Source organism: Lonchura striata, chromosome 5 (genome assembly GCF_050655825.1).
Source record: "Lonchura striata isolate lonStrDom1 chromosome 5, ASM5065582v1, whole genome shotgun sequence".
NCBI lineage: Eukaryota > Metazoa > Chordata > Aves > Passeriformes > Estrildidae > Lonchura > Lonchura striata.
The window spans coordinates 41,774,632-41,801,374 of NC_140707.1; the positions used below are offsets into that span (position 1 = coordinate 41,774,632).

The 26,743-nt window shown below is 42.5% G+C and overlaps 2 protein-coding genes across 7 annotated transcripts in view; one reads left to right on the forward strand and one right to left on the reverse strand.

Annotated features, from left to right (window-relative positions):
• The first annotated feature begins 17,517 nt into the window (after window positions 1-17,517).
• SRP14 (signal recognition particle 14) lies at window positions 17,518-25,119 on the forward strand. 3 transcript variants are annotated; one of them, XM_085580356.1, is made up of 5 exons: window positions 17,664-17,707; window positions 18,119-18,191; window positions 18,848-18,960; window positions 19,498-19,530; window positions 24,925-25,119. In XM_085580356.1, exons 1-5 carry the CDS (start codon window positions 17,684-17,686, stop codon window positions 24,982-24,984), a joined length of 303 nt encoding a protein of 100 aa, XP_085436482.1. In that variant the 5' UTR covers window positions 17,664-17,683; the 3' UTR covers window positions 24,985-25,119. The 3 variants fall into 3 exon arrangements, with proteins under 3 accessions (XP_085436481.1, XP_085436482.1, XP_021394929.1); XM_021539254.3 differs by lacking the exon at window positions 24,925-25,119 and adding an exon at window positions 19,871-20,669; XM_085580355.1 differs by lacking the exons at window positions 18,119-18,191; window positions 24,925-25,119 and adding an exon at window positions 19,871-20,669 and having other exon boundaries at window positions 17,518-17,707.
• Window positions 21,457-26,743, reverse strand: part of EIF2AK4 (eukaryotic translation initiation factor 2 alpha kinase 4) — a 37,560-nt gene continuing 32,273 nt past the window's right edge. For 3 of the 4 annotated variants that reach the window (XM_021539253.3, XM_021539252.3, XM_085580353.1), the window contains 4 exons: window positions 24,889-24,957; window positions 24,230-24,274; window positions 23,539-23,663; window positions 21,457-22,334 (listed from right to left, as the gene is read on the reverse strand). In XM_021539253.3, coding sequence (XP_021394928.3) covers window positions 22,280-22,334; window positions 23,539-23,663; window positions 24,230-24,274; window positions 24,889-24,957 — 294 coding nt within the window. In that variant the 3' untranslated portion in view covers window positions 21,457-22,279. Of the gene's footprint in view, window positions 22,335-23,538; window positions 23,664-24,229; window positions 24,275-24,888; window positions 24,958-26,743 lie in introns of those variants that run through there. The other variant, XR_002466241.3, reaches the window with a different exon arrangement.

Sequence of the window (26,743 nt, forward strand, 5' to 3'; positions counted from 1 at the left end):
GAGCAGTAAATGGAGTGAGTTATTGACAGATAACAATTATACTGATTTCCAAAGGAAAGCTGGTGAAATGGGCTCAGGGATATGGTTTCCCAGACCTGAGTGGACAAGTAAAGCCAAGGCAGCAACTTTTGATATTGTTATGCCTTGCTTGTCTTTCTCCTGGGGAAAAGAGCACCTTAAGTTATTGTCACATAGATGCCAACAAACTAAATGATCCAGCATGTGTCAGAAAATTGTTAATTTTCTGAGTTTAATTTCTGAGTGCCTAACCTATAAAGCCCAGCATCTGATCCATTAATGAACCTCAAATGATCAGATCAGACCAGTGTGGGCACACATAGGTGCACTCAAGATTTGCTTATGGTAATACTACAGCAGGAGGGAATTTGCTTTTTCTCGGTGCTGTTGCCTGCTTCCTGCAACCAAGGCCCCACATCCTGCAGAGAGAAACACCGTGGGGACAGATCAGAATAAAGTGAGGGAGTGGCAGCCCCCAGTTCCAGGGAACAAGAAACTCTTTACTGTGAGAGTGTTGAGACACTGGAACAGGTTTCCCAGATAAACTGTTGATGTCCCATCCCTGGAAGTGTTCAAGACCAGATTATGGGACCATGAAATGGGACTTTGAGCAACTTGGTCTAGTGGAAGGTGTCCCTGCCCATGGCAGAAGGGTTGGGATGAGATGATCTTTAAGGCCCCTTCCAGCCCAAACCATTCTGTCATGTTGGGGGACTTGATTAGAGGAAGACAACTGCTGTTACAGCAGAATTGTGCATGGGGTGCTTTGTCAAGGAGACCATGCATTAGTGCTTATGTATTTAGAATAACCTATTCACAGTAAAAGTTACTTGTCTTTATATTTTCAACACTCAAACTCCAGGCATTCTCATACATGTAGTTCATTTTCTAGCACCTGCAGCTATTACCCATTTCCTGACAATATCATCATGCCCATTGAGGAGAGGAAGGACATGTTGGGTTGTTCAGAGTTTTTTTTTTAAATGTTTACCCCTTCCACCTGTTTGGTATTAGCCTGCATAATGGCCCGGAGTTAAAGCAAGGGAGGTGGCTGCTAGGAACAAACAGGAAATGAAGCAATACCCAAGGTAAGGCAGGCAAGGGCAGCAGAGAAACAAGCCTGTGGGGATATTAACTGGTGAATACCCACATGCCTCTAAGCAGAGGGGTTGATACAGCTCTCCCTAGATCCAACCTATGTATCAGAGGAACACTAAAGTCTGGAATGCCCTCAGCTAGGAAAGCAGAGGAGTGAGAAAGAAGGAGATGGGTGAGGGGGAGATGCTGCCAGTGCAGGTGAGAGTGCAGGTAAAGGCTTGCTGCTCAGGGAGTGGGGGAGAGCTCGCAGGTGCATTGCAGGCTAGCAGCTTGACAGTGATCAATGGAGAGCTCCGGCTGTGAACTGTGTACTCTCACAGCCTGTAGCCATGAATGTGATGGGTTTTTTTCCCCTGTTCCTTTGTATTTGGGGAATGAACTTCATAAAACCTGCATTCATCGTTTCTGCTCAGCCACATGACAAACTTCTACTGAACTGTGTCCTGGAGGGGTGATGCAGCCACAATAACAAGATCCCTCCTGCTCCAGTCATTAAGAACACTGCATTTCTCATGTCACAGAGCTGGGGGAGGGGACCAAGAGCAGCCGAGGTAGCAAAGCCCGCTGAGGATATTGTTTCAATATGAAAGAGACCATTAACCCACTGCATTTACCTACAGAGTCCATCAAATGCCCTACCAAAAGACATACTTCTAATCTTATCATAATATAGCTCATCTTTCTCAACATTTGCCTTCCAAAAAAGCTGTTACTGATAAGCAAACTTAGAATCTTGCTCCCCTTCTTAAACCCCTTTAAAACTTTGCAGTGCTAAAGGCACAATGCTGGTCTTGTGTAGTGTCTGGAACCTCTTCTTCTCAAATGATATTGCCTGTATAGAGAAGCTATCTGAACACATCTGTTAAATGTAATTGGAATGCTGCATGTTTGTTCTATATGTATTATCTTCTATATTACTTGGAAATAATGGGTCTGATTTTATTTTTTGATGATGATATTGTTTGTGAAGGTGGTTTTCTACTGTCAGTGGGTAGTCAAACACTGTTTGCAGATTTTTTAGTAAAATTTTGTTATTGATTAATGATGTAGATGTGTATGTTTAATTATTTTAATAGTTCTTCCCGGCCTCTTGTAGCTAGAAGAGGTGACATGCTCATTTACAAACAGATCCTCAGTTATCATTCACTGTAATGCAGTTTTGTGGAAGGAGATGAACTGTCACAGGCTTTGTGTCTGTAGGATTACCTGCTGTACAGCCCTCTGCTTGTGGGAAATGGGCCAACTAATAATGTTGGATTACAGAATAGATGGAAATGACTGAAACGTATTTTCTTTTGGGATCAGAAATATTTTTCTAGAAGCCTTAGAACTTTCATTAAATTTAGTGACAGCAACTGGCATGGACTATTTAAAAAAGTACACATTCAGCAAATGTCTGCTGAGAACTTTACCAACTCCATTTTATCTGTTTTCTAAAAAAGATCCTACAGACTCTGACACAGCCAAATTGCTGTGGCATGCAAAAATACTAGTGTTAGCTGAACCCTGGTAATTGTACAAACGTGTGCATTTAGCTGGGGCAAACACAGGATAAATGACATTAACACTTCTCTTGGGTATAGACTAAACATACTTCTCCTCTCAGGAGGAAGCCTGATTGCAGGTCCAGCAGGGCAGCCTGGCTAATGGGCAGTAACTATCTGAGCCTAGCCTGAAGATGTGTCCCAGCTTGATGTGAAGCCTAGCTCCTTCCCAGCAATGACAACAAGGGGCCTTCCCTCCTGCCTGACCTGGTGAGTGGAGAGGGGAAAGTGCATTGTAAGTGTTATTTAATTTGCATTACTGTGATACTTAAGAGTTCTGGTTTGGATTAAGGACTTTGTTGTGCTAGGCTCTGTTTAAATACACATAAAAACATGACACTGTCCTCAAGAGCTGCCTGCCTTACACAAACACACGTGGAAGTCAGGTATGGTTTCCCACTAAGGTTGGGCTTTGTCTTTAATGCCTTGTGCTGTGCCAAGCATGTTGTCAGTTGTTGCAGGCCCTCCATATCTCACAGCCCACACCTCAGCTTGCTCCTGCCTGAATTGGTAACTCGGCAAGTGCCTGTAGGGTACGCAATAGGGTACCCAGAAAGATACTTGAAGCCAATAGGGACAGACCTCCTATTTTAAGGGTAGCTACAAAAAGACCCCAGGTACTGCAGTTCTGAGTGGGAAGAGCTTGAACTGGCTCAGCATGAAAAACAAGCACCTTGCATTAGGCAACTTGGGGGTCAGGAGAAGGCAGAGCTGAGCTGGCATGGGCAATACTACAACACCTCCTGGGAGTGCTGCATGCTTGATGCATGCAGGATGACTAATGGGCTGCAGGGCTTATCATCCCATGGGAAGTATCTCTCCATCAACTGTGAGGCAATCTGTTGAAAAACAACAACAAAACTGCCTTTGGAGGCAGCAACTAAAGTAAGACCAATGAGAAGCAGTTAGTTTACCCTGTGAGAAATGGGTATTTGTTTTACCTGTATGCTGTTCAGAGGGCTTCTGGCTTTAGCAGAAATATCATAGAATGTTAAGGGTTGGCAGTGACCTTAAAGATCATCTAGTTCTAACCCCCACCTTCCATGGGTAGGGACACCTCCCACTAGGCCAGGTTGCTCAAGGCCTTAGAAATCCTACCTTGTTCCCTAAAACTTCCTCAATAAAGGTGAGTTATAAGCAATATCTGTCTTTTAAAGCAGCAATCCTTCCTTTGTGAAGAAGGGTGGCATGATTCCTGAGAAGGAATTAGATAAAAACCTCTTTAGGTAGTACCCAATGTTCAGTGGCCTATAGTGACAGACTTATAGTGGTGTGCATCCAGATGGTACTTGGATTTACCATTTTCTAAAACAAAGCAAAGACTTATCTTTTTAGGACTCTTCTAATTTCCCTTCTTTCTCTCAACATTAAAGATCTGACTACATTACTCCTCATAAACCTACACTCATAGAATATGCTGAGTTGAAAGGTACCCACTAGAATCACCAAAGTTCAACTCCTGGCCCTGTGCACAACACCCCAAGAGTCACACCATGTGCCTGAGGGCAGTATCTAAATGCCTCTTCAACTCTGTCAGGCTGGTGCTGTGACCACTTCTCTGGGGACCCCATTGCAGTGCCCAAACACCCTCTTGGGTGAAGAACCTTTTCCTAATATCCTCAGGCCATTCCCTCAGGTTGTGTCATTGGTCCCTAGAGAGAAGAGATCAGTGCCTGCCCCTCCACTTCTCCTGAAAAGGAAGCTGCAGGCAGCTGTGAGGTCTTCCCTCCAGTCTCCTCCTGGATGCAGACCAGGTGGTCCCACCCGCTACTTTTCTGGATTCCCCTCTAGCCCCTTAACCATCTTTGATGCCCTCCTTTGTATGCTCTCTAACACTTTATAATTTTGTTGCACTGTGGCTCTCAGAACTGCCCCCAGCACTGGAGGTGAGGCTGCCCCAGCTCAGAGCAGAGGGGACAGTCCCCTCCCTTGCCCGGCTGTGATGCTGTGCCTGATGCACCCCAGGACACAGGTGGCCCTCCTGGCTGCCAGGGCACTGCTGACTCTGTTCAGCTTGCCATGGACCAGGAACCCCAGGTGCCTTTCCACAGCATTGCTATCAAGTGTCTCATTCTCCCATTTTTATGTACACCTAGTTTTGACCTGTCCCAGGTGCAGAATCTGGCACCTGTCTTTGTTGAACTTAATAAAAAACTTATTTAGAAAAGCTATATTGTTTTTTATAGCCAGTCAGTTTGGTTGTGTTCAAGATCTACAGAGTGCCCATCTGGCCAAAGTTCATCAATATGGCTACAGCAACATTTACATGGAAGTTCTATATGATGTGCTGCTTGCAACTACTCTGTCTTGTAGGTTAAACAAGTTATGTGGGCAGACTGATTCCAGGAAAGCATTTACATATCAAAAGATGTCAGAATTCTCAAAACTGGTATAAGCTTAATAAACAAGCGTCCCCAGGTGTTGTTCAAGATGGTTTGGTTTTGTTCAGAAGGAAGGATGCAATGCAGTCAAGGTGTTGTGGTCTGACTGATAAACCAGTTCTGGTCAAGATAGGGCACAGAGCCTATACCACTTAGCTAACTTCACAGAAATGAAGCAACTTGCTTTTTCTGTAGTGTACTGCACTCTGGCTCACTCCTGTGATCAGTCACTCCCCAATAAAAATACACATTTTTACTCTTGTAGACAAAATGTATAAACATTTGACCCCTGGAAATATGATATACAGCTAGAGACAGCCCTGGATACATACCCCTGGAGTATGTATGTGCATTATAAATTTCCCCTATCTCACAGGACCAGCATGGTAGAAAAGAAGATAATCGGTTGTCTCTCTTGGTCTCCCTCTCCACCCCACTCCCTCGCGCCCTTGCACTCCCCCCTCCCTTCTACTGAGGGATGTGCCAGCACTTGGCAAAAGCCAGTCTTGGATCTTAAAACTGAAGGAAACTTCAGTGTGTTTGTGACTAGCTCAGCCTTTACCAGGCCTCTTGTCCTCCCACCCCAGCCCGCCCCACAAGCAGAGTATGTGGTGGTGAGTGCACTCTTGGGAGATGCAAGAGACTTCTCTGGGCTCAGCGCAGGTAACATCAGCTGATGGCTGTGTGATTTCTACCCAGTACCCTCCACTACACTGCACACAGATACTGTTGTTTGCTCTCCCTGTCCAGGCAATCTTTGGCATTGCTAGAAAGATTGCCTGCAAATCTTACCACCATCACCACTTTTGGCAGTGGCAATTTTGTGACATACAAAACTGTCCATTTGGAGTTGCAAAGCAGCTCATTTTCCAAAGAAGCTATCAACCAACAGTTAGGTGTTTCTCCTTCAGCCAGACTCAGTCTGGTCTGAATTTCAACAAGGAACCAAGATAATACAGCTTTCCATTCCCACTAGCACCTCACAGTGTCCTGTCCTGATCATTAAAGATTAAATCACCCTGTGAGTAAACATGCATGCTGTTCTTAATGCATAGTATCTGCAGTCCATGCCAGGACTTGGGATGGAAAAGGTGGGACCTTATACATCATAATATGTTAATAATTTGTGAAGCTCCATTCTAAGCTTGCTCTCTCTATTTCTTCCTTGTTGAATTTAATGGAAATTTTTCATATAAGCTTGTTCCTCTGGTCATTATTTCATATACCGTCTTGTTCTTCTGTTAAGGTCATGATTTAGTTTAAATGACTGATTTCTCTCTCCCTGTTGTTTTCTTTTCTGACATATTTAAATAATCCTGTTCCTGCTCTCCATTCTTGTTTTGTTGCTTTCAAATCAGTTTCTATAACAGTCTTCTAGGATAGTTTTCATTTTCCTGATCACCAGGAGTTGTGGTCTATTTTTTTTTTTGTAAATGTGGGTGACAAGGGCTGTGTGCATTGTTCTGGATGGAGTTTTGATACTGCCTTATGCAATGGTGGTAAATGCATTTCTAATCATCTGAAGTATCTTGTCTAATATATCCTCTGACTGTGTTTACCTCTACCATGGCTGTGTCACACTCGCGGCTCAGTTATCCTATATCCAATGCATGAATAAGTTTTGGTCTCTGTTCACTACTGTTTCTTACAAATACTGTGTCCCCATTTTTGCAGCAGGAGCGCCTGCTGCCTAGGTGTATGACCTTCTATCCTGTGAATTTCAGAAGTCATCACATTTTTTCCTGGTATTCTACTTGTCCTCTCTGTTGATGTGCCATCTCATCTTCAGTAAATTTCAGTAGCACACTATTATTATTAATTTTGTGCCTCCATCAGCCCTGCTTAAGACCAATAATAAATAACATCTCATTAACTTTTGTATTATACTGTTCCTGGTGGGAACAGCATAAAAAAAGCTATTAAAAAACTCATCCTTAAAGCTGTAACAGTTTTGTGTTATAGCTGTTGCAACTCCTTTTCATCAATGGCAGAAGTTATGTATGCACCTTTGCCCATCTATTTCTGCTTTTGTCCAGTGCAAGAAAGGCAGGAGGAAAGCAGACCTCTTAACCATGCAGAAGAGAACAGAAGTGTGCCATGATATGATCAGCCCTGAGCAGAACTGGGGGTGGGATCCCTAGAAGCATTTAGCAAAGCAGTTGACATACAAGTGGAGGGGGACAGAAAAGGATTTCTGCTATTTGTACAGTATTCCCTAATATGCTTTGGAAGCCACTGAGGAGGCACATTTTACTGGTGTTCTGCAATAAATAGCCGTGGCCTTTAGTACACACACAGAAGAGGCTAAAAAAAAAAACAAAAACAGTCTCGAGCTTGTGTGGCAGTTCGTCTTCAGTCTGGTCAGTTCCGTGGGAGAAGTCTCAGGTCTTTGAGTGCAGCATTTCCAAACACTGAGAACAAACCCTAAGCATCTACAAAAACCGCAGAGTGTACAGTTAATACACCCAGATGTGCTGTCAGCTCCACAGCATTGCACTGGAGTGGATGGAGTGTGTAAATCTTGGAAAGGTTAAAGCTGAAAGACCAGTGATATGCATAAAGACTCATGTTCCTTCCAGGAGAAGGAGGAGGGAGGTGAGGTGTTATCATTCTCCATTAATCACTTACATCTCCAACCTGCCTAAATCCTCTGAAAAGAACCAGCAAAGAAAACACCAGCTGCTGTAGCTCCTACTTTTTCCTCTGTAACCACCGGTCTCCCTCCCTCCTCCCTGCCTTCCCCAGACTGTTTATTTTTACTGCTCGTGAATCAGCCAGGAACTTGCTCCCTGCAACAGGATCAGCTGAGAACAAGCTGCAGATTGAATGTTCCCTGAAATCCTGGGTTTGTTTTGTAGCTTAGGACCAGGAGCAAAACAGTGGAGAAAAGGAGAGAAAGTGATACCTGTCTTCTTCCTCACCCAGAGACTTTCATTCTGCAGAGAGTGGGACTTTCCCAACTTGCTTTTTGAATGCACTGCAGCTTTCACTAGCGATTCTGAGCATGCTAAGCTTATGAAAGTCACTTAAACTGTGGGTGCATTGGGTAGGGAACCATTGTTTTATTCAGATGTGCCTAAGTCCTACAGCAGGCTGAACTGCTGCATCACAAGCAGCACAACACTCTCCCTTTGGACATGGCTGTATTGGGATGTGAGAACTGCCCTGTCTTGAATAGCAAAAAGATTCACCTTCCAAGCTCCACTGCACCATGGCTCTGACATTAGTGCCTCAGCTTGCACCAGAGGCAGGGGCAGGGAAGTCCCGACATTAGTGAGGTCACTGCCCTGCTTAGTGAAAGCCATCCCGGGTGACAGCCAGGTACATGACTGGGGTAGCAAGGAATGGCAAGACAGAGAATGGTGGCAGAGAAGTGACTGATAGGGAGGAAAGAGCTGAGACAGAGGAAAACAGGAAAACTGAAGGAAGGAAAAAAGGAACTGAAGCAATCCCCCTAAAATTTTATTTGTGTGAAAGGAGAAAAAGAAAAGGTAAAATCACTCTTGGAAGAGCGAGTGTCTTACTCAGCCAGGATGGGGTTGTCTCTCTGGTGCCTCTCTGAGACCACATGAACCACAGCACCAGTGAGTGCAAGACCTGTGCATTCTCCTGCCACACTGCAGCCCTGGTCCCTAGGAGGATCACACTACTGATCCACAAGCAGTAGAATTTGGGAATCAGTTTGGAGTCCTGTCCTCCACAGAGAAAAAAAAAAAAAAAACACAAGGAAAACCTTATTTACAGAGCCCCCAAAATATTAAAATCTCCAGAGTCTTGTGTTCAAGCAGTCCAAAGGCCACCCTGACATTTGCCATCCAACAAATCATGTAATCCAGCATTTCAATTTGCACACCTCCAAAAGGCATGAAGGCATTCCCTTGTCACCAAGTGGAATGGAAAAGCACTCGACTTGTGCAGAGGGGTGCATCTCCCCATGCAGCACTGCCACGGCACCCACCCAGAGGCTGAGCTGTCACTTGAGCTCTGGCCTGGTGCAGAACTGCTAATCTCACACTCAAGAGGCTATTTGCTGCCAAGAGTCCTCTGCCAAAAGATAATTTTATGATACAGATAATCAGGTGCCCTGTGATGACAAAATGCCTGTTGCTTGCCCCTGTATGAGGAGTCTCTTGCTGACATGCTGCTTATTACAGCAAACCACATTAATTACAGAAAAAGCAGTCTTTTACTGAAAAAAAGCAACAAAATCTTATCTTAGCCTAGAAGTGGAGAAAGTGCAATTAATTAATTTGTTTCTGAGTCTAACCTCTAGACATAATAGATTTTCTAGCATGGATATATATTGTAATTACAGGATGGAGCAAGTCTATACTGTAGCTTGCATTTGAGTGTAATGAGGAGTGAAAGATTGATGTTCAGTGTGGTCAGATGACTAATACACTGTTAAGAGCTGAACTGGTCGAGCAAGAGTAACAGGCACCAGAGATAGCATTTGATGTCTTGCTGAATAATGATGCTGTTTCCTATGTTAATTATCTTCCTCTAACCTGATAATTAACTTGTCCTAAGAGTACTGAGTGCAACACAACACTGAAGACGCTGCTGCTCCATGGGTAGCTGGTGTCATGCCACTGCTCATCCCTGTGGTATTTATTCTCCCTCAAGAACACTAGGGGGTTTTCCCAGCCTGCACACAGTAGGCATGGATATATAAACACATGTGACAGATGACAGATGCCTTCTGAGAAATTGTGTTAATGATACTCTTCAGTCTTGTCTGGGAAAACAATGAAAAGAAAGACCAGGGTGAGAGAACATCATACCTTGATTGCAAAATAATGTTAGGTAAACCTTTAGCATAGACAAAGTCACTTTCATCCTAGGATTTGTGGGGACTTCTTTCTTTTATCAAACATATAATTTTTTTGTAATGTTCTTCATAAAGACCTAGAGTACTCTTCCTCCAATGGAGTTTGGTGGGGTTTTAGTTCTCCTGCTGTGCTCAAATGATGATAAAACAATGTTGGGTTATTATAAGGTTTAAGCATGATAGATGCCCTACATTTACTGTGTCTCGCTGGCTGAGTTCTCTGTAAAACTTCTCTCTGTGCTTGACAATTTAAGTCCTGGAGATTTTACTGCTTTTTTATTGGCTTTATAACCCAATCATAACTTCTCTGAAAAAAAAAAAAATCCACACCAAAACCAGCAGGTGGGGTTGAGGTTTCACTGCAAAAACAAACAAACAAAAAATTCTAACAAAATTAATTATTAGATAAGGAGGTTTCTGGCACAGTATTCTGTAAAATTAGTGCAATACTTGCACACTGTATCTTCAAGCAATGCCACTCCTGAACTTTGAAAGCTGTAGGGGTCAGTTGTCACAGAAGTTTTTAAGGCTACAGGCAATAACAAAGGAACTGCATTTGTAATATCTGCATTGCTTCTGATAATTTCCTTGTCAGGATTGCATTTAAGGCTCTGTGAGCTTGATTGGCAATGTCTAGGCAAGCAGGGGTGACTCACCTGGGATTTCTATAGCCTGAGCACTAACAAAGAGCCTGTGACTTCCAGTCTGCCTGGGGCTTCTGTCTGCTGCTCTGTGTGCCTTTGAAGACAACATGTATTCAGAAACAGAGGGAGAGGCAGAAATAGTGTCAGGGAGAGCAACAAACCCAGATTACAGTTTGGGCACCTGTGCTTCCTGTTTCTGAGTGGCTCCACTCACAGTTACAATGCTTAGATTCTTCTGCTTTACAGAGGTACCTCCTGTAACCCTTAATCTCACAAGAAGCATTTGATAAACAAAGCCAGTGAGTGAGGTCAGATTTGGATATGGAGAGACATCACCAGAATCAAACCATGTCAGGGTAGCAAGGGATGTTGCCTGAGTATGTAGGCAGTAGGAGGCAAGTAGGAGAGTAAAAACACTCCATGAGCTGATAAGAGTGGATTAAGGATTTGGCACTGAGCAAACCACTAGAGAAGAAGGACATATTTCAGAAAGGCAGAATGAGAAATCATGGCCAGTGCTGTTCCTGCCCTATTGAACTGACCACTGCTGGAAATGGTTATTTCAGGATGGTGTTGAAAACCATCTACTATGATGGATGAGATGTTTTAGGTGTTGTAAGAAGGCACGAGTGATGCTTGCTGACACTGAAGCTCCAGAAGCACTGCACATGATCCTCATTTTCTCTCTCATAGGAGGCAGAAGAAAAGACACAAACTAGTAATATTCAGCCTGCTGTTTCAGACTCACTTACATGGGGTTCAGGCTGTTTACATGGCAGAGATACCATCAAGCCCTTGTCACCTCAGCCCCCAGCGTCTCTGCCTCCTCTCCTGCTCTGCCATCCACCGGGGGATGGGTGCATGAGGTGGGGGTGTCCGGAGCAGAGGGGGAAGGCAGGCGGACAGCTCATGTAGAAAACAGCTTTGCAATGCCTAGATCCTGCACTTTTTTCTTTCCCCCTATTGTTAAGTGGCATTGAGCACCAGCAAAACAGGAAACTGCTTCCTCCAGCCGCTGACCTAGCCAACCCAGGGCAGCTGCTGGCTGTGCAGAGTGGCCTCCCCACACCACCCTGTTCCTAGAAAGTGTCGGGACATTTGGAAGAGTGTTTAGGGAAGAGCAAAATGCACCACTAAATCTTGAATAAGTAGGTATGCTTGGCAACTCTTACAAGAAGAGAATCATACTGGAAATATCTGGTTAAAACAGTTAAAAAAACCTCTCTGTTTTTCCAAAATTAGGGCTTATGGAAGTGAGAGCAATGATGTCTAAGCCAGTCTTTGTCACCTCACTCATCTGGTAACTAATTTGACTGTCTTATTTTTGTGATGTGCAGATCTTGTATTGGACATCATGACTTGAACTATGAAGAAACTATTGTTTTACAGGCACTACAGCTTCTGTTGTGATCCTTAAACCTCAGAAGTCCAGCCAGGTCTTGCTTTGCTGGGCATCCTCAACAGAGGCAGGAAATAGTGCTGATGAGGTGGTAGGTGACCCTTTTCTTCCTGAGACAGCAACACCCCATAGGATCAAGAGAATACATGCTGCTGGGGTTTCTGTCCTTCTGATGAGACTGCACTTGGAGGATAGCAATGACATTGTGGCTCCCTTTCTAATTACACATCCCCAAGTGATCTCTGATATCAAGGACAAAGTTATCCTCCCTGGTGACATTCTGCTGAACTAAAATTCCTGTTGATTTGTTTTGGTTTAGTTTTTGTTTTTTGTTTTTTTTTTTTTTTTTCTATGTTGTGATATTATTCATTTGGTCTTTTAAAAACTTATATAGTTTAAAAAAATTCCTGCAACCTCAGAGGGAATGGCTGGTGGAAATTTTTCACAAGTGCATTTCTGTCTTTCTGAAAGTAGGACACATCAATATGAAAGAAATGATGCTCAGCCTAATCTCTGTCACCTCATTACTCTTGAACTCCAGTTTAATTACCTCCCTGATGCTTTGCACAGCTCTTAACCAGCTACTTTGTGTCTACTTAAAAAGCTGCCATACTAAATGAAGTGATGACTAGATATACTCTTCCCGCTGGCGATGTGAGGTTTGGTTGAGGTTTGAAACACCACTTCTAGAGCACCCCGAAGGTGCATCATATGGTACAGGCTTAACCCTGCACTTCTGGAGTTCACAGATGACTTACAAAGGCCCACGGAAACCATGCTGAGCACTTATGTCACAAACCCACGGTGCCGCAGCCATGGCCACACAGTCTCTGGCTGATGTCTGTGTGTGCAGTGCAGTGTCACTTCTCAGCAGTGGTGGCAGCAGCCACAGGCTGAGGACCGGGAGGAGGAGGGGACAAGCAGGACATCTCAGCTGTGTCACCTCGCAGGTGCAGTCCTTCAGAACATGCTGTTCTTACACTCTGCTCTGCTCTACTCGCAGCTGAAAGTTACCGGGACCAATCAAAACACAGGGTGGATGTTCAAACTGTATCTCTCTCCTTTTTTATCTGACCATTTTCCTCCAGTGTTTTGCATTGGATATGGAGGTATGTGAGACTGGCTTTTGCTTGCTCTGTCCTTCAAACTAAACACATATGATGATATGTTGCTTCTTGTCCCTCAGCCCTTCCTCACACTTTGGGAGATAAAGGAATTGGCTCTTTAATTTCCTTGTTACCAGAAGTATGTTGAGTGTTACAGCATTACTCATGGACTCAATACATACATGCCATTCCAGGGTCTTAGAGAGCAGAGATGACACCAGCACCTGCACAGATCAACAGCTCTGCATCTGCGCTTTTCTTCCAGCCTTTTCACCCCCATTTTTTGTGGGATGGGGGCTTGTCACAAAACCACTTTAAGCACGTGTGAGACAGTTAATAATATGGTAAATATACATCCCTTATCTTCCTTGACAGGGAAGCTTTTTAAAATCTAGATGGTACTTCAAAACCATGTAGATCTCTTCCAACAACAAAAAAATCTTTTTGTGCCTCACTCGGATATGCTTCAATATGCATTACAATAGTAATGTGGTGAATTAGAGTTTTAAGAAATGTATCCATATCTATTTCCTGGTCTCCCTCACAAAATATAAATCACTGTTAACATTGCTATTATGCAACGAAAGCCAGCATCTGTTGAACTCCAGGTTACACTTAACCTGTCTTGAAACTCATTACATCTAAATATGGCATGACAATAAATAGAATAGTAGGGATTCACTAAAATGAACAGAAATGCTTAGGGAAGAGCTTAGGGTAAATGAATCGGTTCCTAAGACATTGGTTCCTAAGGATTGGTTCCTTTTTTCTTGGGGAGATCTTATCTTTGGAAGTTGGCTTTCTCACCAGGAGAAGCTTATCACTCAGCAGATTTCTGGTGGCATAATGTGGTCTCTCAGAAAGATCTTTCTAAAATGCCTCGTTTAGTTGTCTCTTGGAATCTATAAGGTATTTAGAATATTTTTCTTTCTCAGGGTTACCAGCTGATGAGGCAAATAACGCTGCTTTGTGCCTCTGTATCTGCCTTGATCAACAAGTCTCTGATCACTGTCCCCTTGCATGTCTTTATTTCTTTTCACAAGGGCCATTTATAAAAAAGGTTAAGACCGAATATCAGGACTGATGTTCACCTGTACAAATGTAACCAACTGATTGCTTTGTTGGAAATCCAACTAATACCAGAAAAAAAGAATAAGTGATCCTTCCTCTTGTTAAAATTTTTCTTCTCTACTCCCCTGGCACAGGGTTTAGGACGTTTTGGTAGCTATTCCAGGCTTGATAGTCTTTCTGCCCAAACAGCCTCTGTTCAAAAGGTTGGCTCTCAAAGGCTTTTCCTTTGCCTATTAATCTCAGATCTGGCGAGGCCAGCAAGGCAGTGAGGTGTACATCTCTGTTTTTACAGTGCTAATGATGGGCTTGTAAAGGGGGGGAGGCTGTTACTAGGCTTTTGCTCTAACACTGACTTTTTCCTGTACATAGCTATACTTTGACGTGGTATTCCTGAACTTACAGGTCAAAGAGAATTACCAGAATGATCCACTTGTGAATTGTGGGCCATTATCTGTTATTAACTCATCTTGAGCACTGTGGTGAGCAAACTGTAATTTACAGTATGCTATTATATTTCTGCTCACTGTTGTGTGCAGAGCTGAATATGTGTGTCTGCTAGTCCATAACTAGTAGTAATCTTTGCTGGCTAATTTGAATAGATCTTTGCCAACCTCTACTAAGGTTGATCAAGAATTTAATTTACTTCTAATAGGTTTGTTTTTCTGTTTCCTGCCCCTCCCACTGCATTTAGGAGAGATTTCACCTTCTCCTTTTCTCTTCAGTACATGCTTGCTTCCAGGAAAACTTGGAACTGCAGCAACAACCTCCTCCAGTTCTCTGCCAGATTTCCTTCAGGATTTAATGATTCAGGTGGCTTCATTTGCTAAATTTTTGCCAAAAAAAGAAAAAAAAAAAAAAGAGAAAAAAAAAGTAGTTCTCCACTGACACCATATAATAAAGTTGAGCAAACAGGAGGGCTGGTAGGAGACTTATTTTTATTGCCTGGCCCTGGTCACATGACAGATCAGGTTACAAAATGCTAATACCCCTGCCAACTCTCAGAATCCACCAATTCCTCTTGCTACTGTTTTAATCCAACCTGCTTTTTTTTCTTTCTTTCTTTTTTTTTTCTTTTTTTTTTTTTTCTATTTTTCCTTTTTTTTTTTTTTTTTTTTTTTTCTGTGAGGGCATGGGGTGAGGGGAAAGACATCAGACTGGGGCAGGAGATAGAGTGAAAAGCGAGTATATCATGATTGGGAGTATCCCTTTAGCTCCTTCAGTGTTTGTTCAGCACTTTTTCGCCAGCTGAATAGCTTATTCCCTCAGAGTGTTGGCAGCCTTTGGCAAAAGTAAAGCAATGTCAGCATTCCCCTGTTCCATCTATTTTTTGGAAAGCAATCGTTAAAAATGTTCCATTTTCACCTTGTTTGCAAGTTGTGATTAAGGCTTCTCCCCCAATTAAATTGTGACATTCTGGCTTGAAAAACAACTTCAAGATCGGGAAGATAAGCTAACACACATGCACACATGCAAAAAAAAAAAAAAATCCTCTTTCTTTCTTGTGGAAAGAAATTCAGCAGTTCAGTGGAGCCACTTCTTTTATTAGCAGTGAGACAAATATATGTTCCAAAAAATTGCTGATAAAACAACAGATTTGAAAAACATAAACTTCTTGCAACTCTCTGGAGTTCTTCACAGCAGTTTACTCTTTGTCCCTTCTTCCAGCATACAGCAGAACCAGAGCTTTAGTGTCAGAGATTCCTGCAAGGAATCTACCTGGAGAGGTCGATGCCCTGTATCTTTGTACTGTCTCTGATGTGGCACCTACACTGCTACTGACACCTCAGCTACATTGAGATGGGCACCGCTACGGCCGCAGCATCCCAAAGGTAGGCACACCCCAGCAACAGAGCTAGCGCCTTACAGAGAGGGGAGATTCAGGGAAAAAAACCTCTGTGGTGTCCTTCGCACAGACATTGATGGTCTTTATTGTGTCAAAAGTTTAAGAGAATAACTACATATAATGTTTCTCCAAGTTTATAATAAAGAGCTGTGGCACACAGAAGTTAGGCATGGCAACACAAGACTTCTCTAGTGAAGACAAAAGTCAGAATTCAGGTGACAGTGGTAGTCCGTGTGTTTCAGCTACAAGACCACCCATCTTCTCTTTTGGCAAGCATGAGTGGAAATGTACTTCTGCCTTCCAGTGCCTATGACCATGGTAGTTTCCAAGGGGGAGTATGTTGCAATTGTTTTAGTTTTTCCATTTCTGTTCTTCTTTCACAAGTTGCCTATAAAAACCTACAACACTCTTACACTGACCATGTTCAGGGCTCTCTTGAAAACACAACCCTACTCTGATTTCTGACAAAACAACCTCTGTAGTCGGGAGTGTGTTATGACTTCTCCAGCAACCGGGCAGGGTTAGAGGAAATGCATGTCAGCACTGACTCTATGCATCCACCCATGTTCACTTGTTGTGCCCACTGACTGCAAGCTGGTAGGGGCAGGGACCATCACTTACTACACTTCCACGGGGCTTTGGCCTATCCGTACTTCCAACTACAGCACTGATGGAATCCCCTTAGAATACCTGTTTTCAGGAGGCTTCAATAACACATATTCTTCCTTTTTTATGAGATTTTTAATGCCGTGAGAAACAATGGAATTTATTTTACTGAAGTCTTTCCTCCTCAACTGCAAATAATAGAAATACAAAAACATCAAGAGGATGATTCCATCCACGATGTGGGAAAAGTACTGCTGGATCGCTACACTTCCCTTGCCTCTAACATAGTGGAGTTACGTTAATAACCTGGTAGATTTTCATAAACCATGGCCGCGTTGCAATGACCTGCTTCTTGGGCATTTGTTTCCTTGTTCTTTAGGTAGCTTCATTTCTGTGTGTGCAATCACAGCACCCTCTACTGCCTCCCGCCGAACCTGCAGAAGGACCGCGAGTAATTGTGGACTTTAAAAGGACTTTTGCGGTGACTAGGCTTTGTCATTATCACGTGTTGTTTCATATACGGAACAACACCCCCACCATGAGAATAATAATGCAAGAAGGCATTGCAGTTCTGTCCAGAACTGCAGTTCTGTCGAGAACTTTCTGGATCAGAGCCCTTAAATGAACAGCGTTAATTCCTCAGGGACTCGAGCACCGATCAGCCTGAGAGCAGTTTTTACTTTTAATCTGTAAGGCATTATCTTCCACCTTTGTTAGGTCCACGGAGGAAAAACAGATTTATTTTCCTAGTGATATACAGGAGATCAACTGCTGTGTGCTCCAGCACCGACTGCCACGGGCCTGACAGAAACCCCCACCACAGAACCCTCAGGAGCTCCAAGTGTCAGGGCGCGAAGCGCTCCCTCGGCCCTGCCAGGCGCAGCTTCCCCTCTGCTGTTTTTGCACAAACCCAGTTCGCTTAATCTCAAATCCCACCCTTCACCCGCAGCCGCGCTCAGCACCAGTCCCGCCTCACTGAGGGGGACGGGCGATGCTTGCGAGCCACTCCCGCTGCCCGGGCAGGGACGCGGGGGCTGCAGGCGCCGCCCTCAGCCCGCCCGGTCCCTCCCCGCCCCGCGCCGCCGACGTGGCGCAGCCCCGGCACTGCGCCTGCGCGGGCGACCCTTCCGGAGCGGGGCAGGATGGTGCTGCTGGAGAGCGAGCAGGTGCGGGGCGGCGGCGAGCCGGGGAGGGAAGGAGGGTGGGACAGAGAGAGGGGGGGACCCGCAAAGCCCCGACACAGATTCTCCGGGAACTGCCCGCTCCGCTCACCTTCCCCGCAGCGGCTCCCACGCCGGCCTTGGGCCGGCGTGGGAGCCGCTGCGGGGGAGGGGAGCGGAGCGGGCAGTTCCCGTGCTTTCTCTCAGCTGATGCTTCGGGAGTTTCGGTGGGCTCAGAGCTCGTGTTCGGAATCAAAACCAGTCCCCCGGCTGGGACTTGCTGTCCTGCAGGCTCAGCCTGGAGCTGGCTTTTCCTCGGTGGTGGGAGAGAGCCCGGGCCAGGCCGGCGTTGCGTGGGGAGAAGGGCTCGGAGCTCTGGTGGCTCCCAGCCACGGGCGCGTCTCTTTTCTCTTGCAGTTCCTGACCGAGCTTACGAGGCTCTTCCAAAAGTGCAGGACTTCCGGGAGCGTTTTCATAACGCTGAAGAAATGTAAGTTTTGAGTCTGTTACTGGGTTAAAGAGGTGCTGCTATAAATCTGACTGTTGTCACCTGGTATTTTGAGCGATGCAGTTGTAATCCAGGGTATCTGAAGACAAGGGCAGTCTTAGGGACAAACCCATCAGCTGGAGCAGCCATGGTACCGGTATTACTATTAGTCCTACAACTATTAATTATCAGACTAATGTACTAGTAGTATTAGTACTAATAACCTTTGAGCAAGACTGTATTTCAAACTGCAGGAAGTACTAGGACTGATTGTTAAACAATAAATGAAATTTGTTTGTTTTCTGTAGAAGGAGACTTCTGATGTTGTTTTTGTGTGTTCGTGTTCCTCTGGTTCCTGGCTAGCTGGCACTACTGTATCGAGTCAGGAGGCAGCAGGGTGACTGCATTTAAAGCATGCTGCTACTTGAGCAGGCGGGGCATTAGAGGGGAAGATTTACTTAATTTTTTTTGACAGATACAGTTTACAGAACAGCTCTTTCTGATGTTCTAGAGTAAGAGCAATTTGGCAGCAGTCTTAGTTCAGTTGGCCTAAAATTCCAAGGTGTTTTACAGATCTGCTCATGAGTTTTTAACATCTCATATCAGAAGGCATCTGTTGACTTTAATGAAATAAGAATAAAAATTTTTTTTCAATACAGATGATGGTCGAACAAAGCCAGTTCCACGCAAAGGCCATGTAGAAAGTTTTGAACCAGCAGACAATAAGTGTCTCCTGAGAGCAACTGATGGAAAGAAGAAAATTAGCACAGTGGTAAGTGACAATTTTAAGTTAGAAAGGTTAGTGGCTCTGTGTTTTTGATTTAATGCTCCATATTTTAAGTGAAACTTGAGAAAATGTTAACTGAAAGTTGAAAACCTGATGTGTGTTTACTTTCAATGGAGGATTGGGAAAGGCTTTAGCTGACTTTAGCTCTGCTCTGTGATATGGCACAAGGAAAAATGTTACTTAAGAGAAATAGCTGAGAATCTGAGCTGCAGCATTTTTATGGCCCAACAAGTGAATCAAAGCTTTCTTTGAATGCTTTCTCACATTCTTTCCATGTGAACATATGTGACCTAGGGATGAATGGCCGGTAGAGGGTTTTCTTAATCAAGGAGTGTTTTCCGTTTTCTAAGTCAGTGAAGTCCTATGACATACCAGTACAGCACATTGACCACTGAATGTTATAAGTTGATCCAACTGATGCTAGAAAGACCATATGGTAACTGGCGGGTAAACATGTACTGATACTTGGTCTGTAATAGAAGCCAGAGTTTTCATGGTTAACCTCCAGTATTACTTTTATAGGTGAGCTCAAAGGAAGTAAATAAATTCCAGATGGTAAGTTTTGTTTGCCTTTTATCCTCCTTTTCTGTAAGTAGTAGAAGTGGTCTGTTGGAAGCACTGGACAGCTGTGAACAGGTTGATTTCTTGCTGAACTGCCACGGAAACTAACTGAGACTACCCATTTATCTTAATATGTTTTTAAAAAATCCCATTTTATTTTATCCAACCTTGTACATTGGTTTAGAAACAGTATTTTCTTTGTGCAGGGTGTAAGAGCATGATTCTCTGGGAAAAGGCAGATAATTCACCATTTGTAATACATAGAATGTTACTTCTTGCCTATTGTCATTTAAGTATTTGGGGTTCTTTTAAATGGTTCTAATTGTTCTTTCAGGCATATTCAAATTTGCTAAGAGCCAACATGGATGGCTTGAAGAAGAAAGACAAGAAAAGCAAGGCCAAGAAGAGTAAAGCAACACAGTGATGGGACAGTGCTACCATCACTATAATAGACTTGACCCTTGCTCAAAGCAAAGTCCATTTCTTTTCGAGTTACCATTTGTCTTTGGCTTTCCTTCCAGCAGGATACTGGGATGTGATCAGTACTTTTGTTTAAACTGAGAGCAGAAGGTGCTTTCTTTGGGTTGTTGTACGGCAGGAGTATGTACAGCATTACACTGAAATAGCTTTACACTCAGCTGGTTTGTACTTAGACTGCTGTGTTCTCTCCAGTGTAAACCCTGTCTTGGGGGTAGCACTGTGTGAAGAGACGTGTACCAGGAGCCTCAGTGACAGATACCCAGTTTTATAGATGAGCCTCTGTAATTCTAGGGAAAGCAGGTGCCAACATATTATCAGGAACAGCTGCTTTCCTGTTTCTGTCTTAATCTGAGGGTCATGTCTACATGATGCAGTGCAGATATCCCCAAGGCAGCCAACACAGTGCTTAAGCACTTGCAGAGCTTTCACTCCATGCTGATCTAGCTGTTCTGACCTGGGCTCAGGGTGGGGGGAGGGTAGAACTCTGCATCATGTTCCCTTCAGAAATAGCTTAAAAATGGTCATGTCACCTAAACTTTTTTAAAATAGACATTATCCTTCAGTATATTCAGGGATGTGAATTTTCCTTTCTTCATATGAGCAGATGTAAAAAGTAAATATGTAATTGCTCCTATTAAATATAATGAGAAATGGATTTGGTGTAATGGCTGATATGACTTGTGGTGAACTGCTAGGCACAGTTATCTATGCCTTTAGGATTGTCTGCTGCTTTGGACATTGCTGTTGAACTTTCACAGTTCTCAGAAGTTTTGTGGTTTACATTGCAAACCTCTACATGTTTTGTCACCTTCTTTGCTACAAGAAAGGGTAGAAAAAGTATATATATATTAATGCAATGAGTCTGCAAATGGCAATCATTTGTGTTAGAAAAAGAGGTGTAAGTTGTTTAAACAAGAGGTACCAAGTGGGGAGGAAAGGTAAACACCAGTGTACTTCCAGAAATCATTAACATTTCTGCATATTCTTCCAGTGTTTGATGTGAAATATAATACATACTTAACTATGACTCCTGTAAATCATAGTTTCTCAGCTTCATTTTTCCTATGGGGTTGTGTTACAGTTTAGCTTCAAAAAGGTAATTATAATACTTGCATCATTACTATGACTTTAATTTCAAACTTAATCTGACAACTCAGATAAAGAAAGTTAGTTCAAAACTCTGGTTGTGCTTCAAGCACATGCAGGTTACTGTTTATCTTTAAAGTCTTTGGTTTAAGTTCTGCAGTTTTAGAACAGGTGTTTTATTTTATCAGGTCTTCATCTTAGAAAAGCTGCTGCTTGATTCAAATGCGAAAGTACAGACAGGACAAGCACAGGCAGCCAGGCTTGTAACAACTCGGCCTGAAATCTACCATATTTTGTACATAAAGTAGGTTAAATAAAAAACACAACTAAAAAGGACACACAAAAGGCTTGTAATGAGTATTTCAATAAGGCTCAGCAGTTTTTATTACACAAAAACTATTCAAAAATGTTTAAAACAATTTCTTCCAAGGTAATTAATTCTTTTCATAATTCCAGAACTGACATTTTTGTTGCAGTACTATTGTTGCATAAAAGGCATTCTGAAACTATTACAAAAAATAGTTTTACATCTGTACAGCTTATTTTTATAGCATAAGAACTACATGGCAATACTTATCTATGGCTCTAGTCAGACTTGCTCCTGAATTGCCAATAAAACAACTACTTTCACATTTTGAAAGCATTTAGTTTTGTATTTGTCATGGTTTAGGAATGTCATTCTCTAGTTTAGTGCTCCAGTTGAATCCATGTGCGACCCACTACTCCCTCCCCTTGCCAGTGGCTGGAGAGGAGAGTCAGGAGGGACAGACAGTCAAGAGCACAGGTTGAGGTAAGAATTTACTGGAAACAGCAATGAGATAAAAAAACAGTAACAGCAACAATTCCAGTGGCAGAGAGTACAGGAAAGGTGAATGAATCCACAGAAACAGCACAACCCAACTGCTCCCTCTGCCATGCTGTGCCCACCTGGAAGGCCCCCAGCAGTGGTAGGAGGTGGTACAGCTCAACCTCTGGGTCCTGGCCATGCTCCCTCCTAGCTACAGCAAATAATAACCTTGTCCTGGCCAGAACCAGGACAATATTATACATGAAATGCAATTTGGACACAGAAAGAGGCTCTAGTTGCCTTCTTGCATTATTACAGCTTTTTGAAATTCCTTTTTACAAAATGCTGTTGTCCATTTGTAGAAGCATCCCATAAAAGATGCTTTAAGTACTAAAACAAAACCTTGTATTCATCTCGGTAACTGTACAGGATAAGTGCAGAGACCCTGCAGAGGGAAGGAAAAAGGAATTTTAGTATTTTGAAATGGCAGGTTTGAATGTTGCAATTCCTGTGACAAATACTCAGAATAAGATAGCAGCAAAGATTTAGTAGAAAATCAGTAAGTTTTAGTTTGTTGGTCTGTGACTGCAATTTTCCCCTTATCCTCTTTCCATTGATCTTGCCTGTTCAGTTTTCACGTCAGTGATCTGAAGGCTTATGGCTAAGTAGTGCTCAGGCCCCAAATGGGATAGAAGATAGTGAGGCACTATTACATTCATACCCAGCATTGCATGGAGTATTATTTGGGTTCTGTTGCTCACCGCCTTGGAAGCCCCTTGAAGAAAACAAATGCTTCACTTGATAACGTAGCTGTCTTAGTCAACAGCAGACCTGGAACAGTTTTGGTGCATCTGGTTCCTTTTTCTCAAAGTTTTAGTCTTATTTAAAGAATAAGTAGTACTTTCAAGTGGAACAAAGGTTTAAGAAAATGAAATAAAACCCATAATTAGGCATAAGTACCCAGGTCTTAAGTGGACCAGTACATGCAACATTTAACAATTGGAGGTTTAAAACTGGACATACTGGATGTGTCCAGACTATCTGTATCAGCCTTGCTGTAATCCAACAGGCAGACTATGAGTTGAACATAAATGTTTTTATGCTTACAAAAAGAAATGGGCTGTACTGTACTTGTTGGGAGAGCATACTGGGCACTCTCCCACCTCTGCCTGACTGCCACCATATTATTTCAAAGCAGGAGGAATTAAATGTGTTCATGAGTTTTAAAAGACAAGCCAAGTCCCTCTCATCAGAAAAGAGGGTTTTTATCTAGCAGTGTAGATGTCTACATTTTACATATGTATATATTTATTTACATATATAGAGGTATAGGTACTATGTGTAGCAGGATACCTGACTGTACATAGTTGTCTGCTATTCATTTTTATAAACACAGCAGCAAGTAAGATAAAAGTGGTCATATATTCTAGAGCTTCTTGAAAAGACTTGGAAAAATTAAAAATTTACATTTTATCAGTAAGTGAGGGTTAGTGACCAGTTCTGTAGTTGTGAAGGGACTACACACATTTTCTGAGTATTCCTTTTTGCCTCAGAGAGAGAGGAAAGTGGAAGACAAGTTCTAGTTTGAATACAGAAAAAATTAAAAAAAAAAATCTAGTTTATGTACCCATAAGAATTAACAAATTTACCTCTTTTCCATTTTGAGACTGTAAATTTCATCACAAATTGATTGTAAATATGAAGATCTCTGCTTGGGCCATCGTGACATCAGTTGTCTCACAGTAGCATCAAAGGCTTGTCTATCTCCATCAAGCTAAGAAAAAAAATTGTCAAGGAACTATGCTAGTCTCATACTCTTTTGTGAAGGAAACACTTCTCCCAGTAACATGGTGTTGTCTTTGGTGTTGTTATCTCATGTACCACTGACCAGCTCTTGAGTTCTTAACGATGTCAATGTAATATATGTCCTCTTTATATCCTGGCTTCACTAAGGGATGTTTCAGCTACTGTACTCGAAACAATTGCCTCTATTTTGGGTTCTCCTTCATTAAGAGCTGCAAGGAACCCCTTTGTTGAAACTATTATTAATGCTTATTGGTTTCTGAAAAAGAGCAGTTAAGATTTAATTTTAGATAACTATTATTGGAGGAAAAACTCAGAGCTTTGGATTAGGACTTCCTAATGTTGTCTTGTGTAACTTGGACATTTCACAAAAACGTCGAGTCAAGCTCCCTGGGTAAAAAAATACTTCTAAGTTTTAAATCTAATTCAAACTTGAAAGAGAAATCTAGAATGGGTGAATTTTACACTTCATTGTCAATAGAGTTTATCACCTATTGTGTTCAGTTAGAGTTCTAACGACAATACTTAATTGCTTACCTCTAATGATAAGAAGTGTATCACAGTTGCTTTTGGCAGATCAACCTGTAAAAATACCAGGAAATCAATACTTAACCATTCACTGTTACCATTTTGCCAACTAGCAACGAGCAATACTGAAGGGAGTCAGATTTTTCATCTCCAGAGAAGCACTCATGCTGCTAAAACTGGGAAATTGGTTTAAAATTATTAAAACCTTTTAAAATATTAATTATAGGTTCCATTATGGAAAGCTGGACATAGGTGCAGGCAAATGGGCAGTTATGTTTCCTGAAAAGCATACATCATTTTGAAGTCCTTTGTGACATGATCAGTGAAGTCTAAAAGCTATATACAAACAAGAGCTACGTTTGCTTAAACGGAAGTGCAGATCTAACAGGAACAAGTTATTACATCTAGCACAATAGTTGGTGTAATTACAGCTTATGAGCTTACAATTAAATGCTTGTTAAATTTTATTCCATGCAGCTGTCTCACAAAACTTGAGATACTTTTCAAGTATCAGAGAAACAGAACAGGGGGTCTTATTTAACCAGAAGTTTGATCATTTGGTTATTGCTAAAGTGAGGCAATTGGCAGTGGTTTGTTCCAGACAGGAACAGCATCATCCACTGCAATTAAGAATTTGGAATTAGTTCAGGCTTCTGCCAAATACTTACTGCTAAAATCTCAATCTCACTTGTTTTCTGTTGCAGGCTAGAAATGAATGTCTGAAGTCTTGTTTGTACCTGGGAACAAAAGATGAGCAAAAGTAAAATACACAGCTTGTGTGACACAGGATGGGAACATTGATATCATACTGCATAGATAAGAACAAAAGAGGCTGCTTCTAACAAGATGCAGAACTACATAATATTTAAACAAATATTTAATTATAATTTTCAGTAAAAATTTCATAGTAATCCTTGATGAGCAGAGAGGGAAGAGACTGGAGCTGAGGCAGTCTTGAATCAGTGGTCCACACTTGACAATACTGGCACAGTGCTAAAGCAGACAGAACAACATAGATATAGCTTGTATAACTAGTGAAAACTGCCCTCTGTTTCTGGGAGTTAGGTAACTTTCAAAGGAATGTGAGAACCTGTGGCTGGATGTAGTCAATCACCTCCAGCTAAAGAGGGAAGATGGCTTTTGAAAGGCAAACCAAAATATGGGTCATGCCTTATAACACCTCTTTCAGAGCAGGCTAGTGGTTCTGCAAAGGTAGCACTTTACTAATGTAGCTGCAGGCTTGCATTATATTGTCTTTTGTACCTTGGAAAAGTTGCTTTTACATATTCAAAAACTGAAAACAGCAAGATTGTTTAGTTCAGAGAGTAACATCCACTTTTTATTTGGGTTCTGAGAACTATTGGGGAGATTTTTTTGTTGCACATCCAAGTTTGGACTGAAAAGGGGATGACAGTTCTGTTTTACCATGAAAATTACTTTTGTTTCTAGCATCACTGAATGTTTTCTACATTACTATAGTATGTTTTAGGCAGGTTGTAGTTTTTTTTTTTTTGGTTATTGTTCTGGTTTGAGGTTTTTATGTGTTTTTTTAAATCCACAGTTTTTTCTCAGGTCTTTAGTTTGAGACAACATAATGAAATAAAATACATAAAGTATCTTTTACAAACATACTACACATTAAGAGTATGATGACCTTGCACCTTTGTGCTAGTTTTATCTGGGGTAGAGCTAGCTTTCTTCACAATGGCTGGTATGGGGCTATGTTTTGGATTTTTGCTGAACACAGAATTAATAACCCATGTTTTTGTTATTGCTGGGCAGTTAATCTGATAAAGCTAAGTAAGGAAGCAATAACTGGTACAAGACTATTAGCCACAGATGTAGGGATCAAACACTATTGTACTAAAGTTAGAATTTTCCAACATCTTCCCGCACTGCTGCATAGACTACTTCTTTTAAAATTGTTTGATAACAGAGCCAAGTTCTTTTCTGCTTTTTGTACATCCATGCTGGCAGGGAAGCTGGGGGTGCATGGGAGGCGACACAGCCAGGGCAGGTGACCCCAGCTGACCAAAGTCTGCAGATACTCCCCAGCACACATGTGACATCATTGTCAGTATATAAAGTTGGGGCAAGGAGGAAGAAGGGGGGACATTTGGAGTGACGGTGTTTGTCTTCCCATTCACCATTACAGGTGATGGGGCCCTGCTCTCCTGGGGATGGCTGAACACCTTCCTGCCCATGGGCAGCACTGAATTCATTCCTTGTTTTGCTTTGCTAGTGTGCACAACTTTTGCTTTCCCTATTAAACTGTCTTTGTCTCAATCCAGGGGTTTTCTGGCTTTTACCCTTCTGATTCTCTCCCTGATCCCACTAATGGGGGAGTGAGTGAGTGGCTGTGTGGGGCTTGGCTGCTGGCTGGGGTTAAACCACGACGGCCTTTAACACACTCAGCATTTACGGAGGAAGAAAAAGGAAGGAAAAGATCCAGAACCACAGTTTCTAGAAAAGTAAGATTTCTAGTATGCATGCACAGTGATAGCTGAGCCATGATGCCACAGA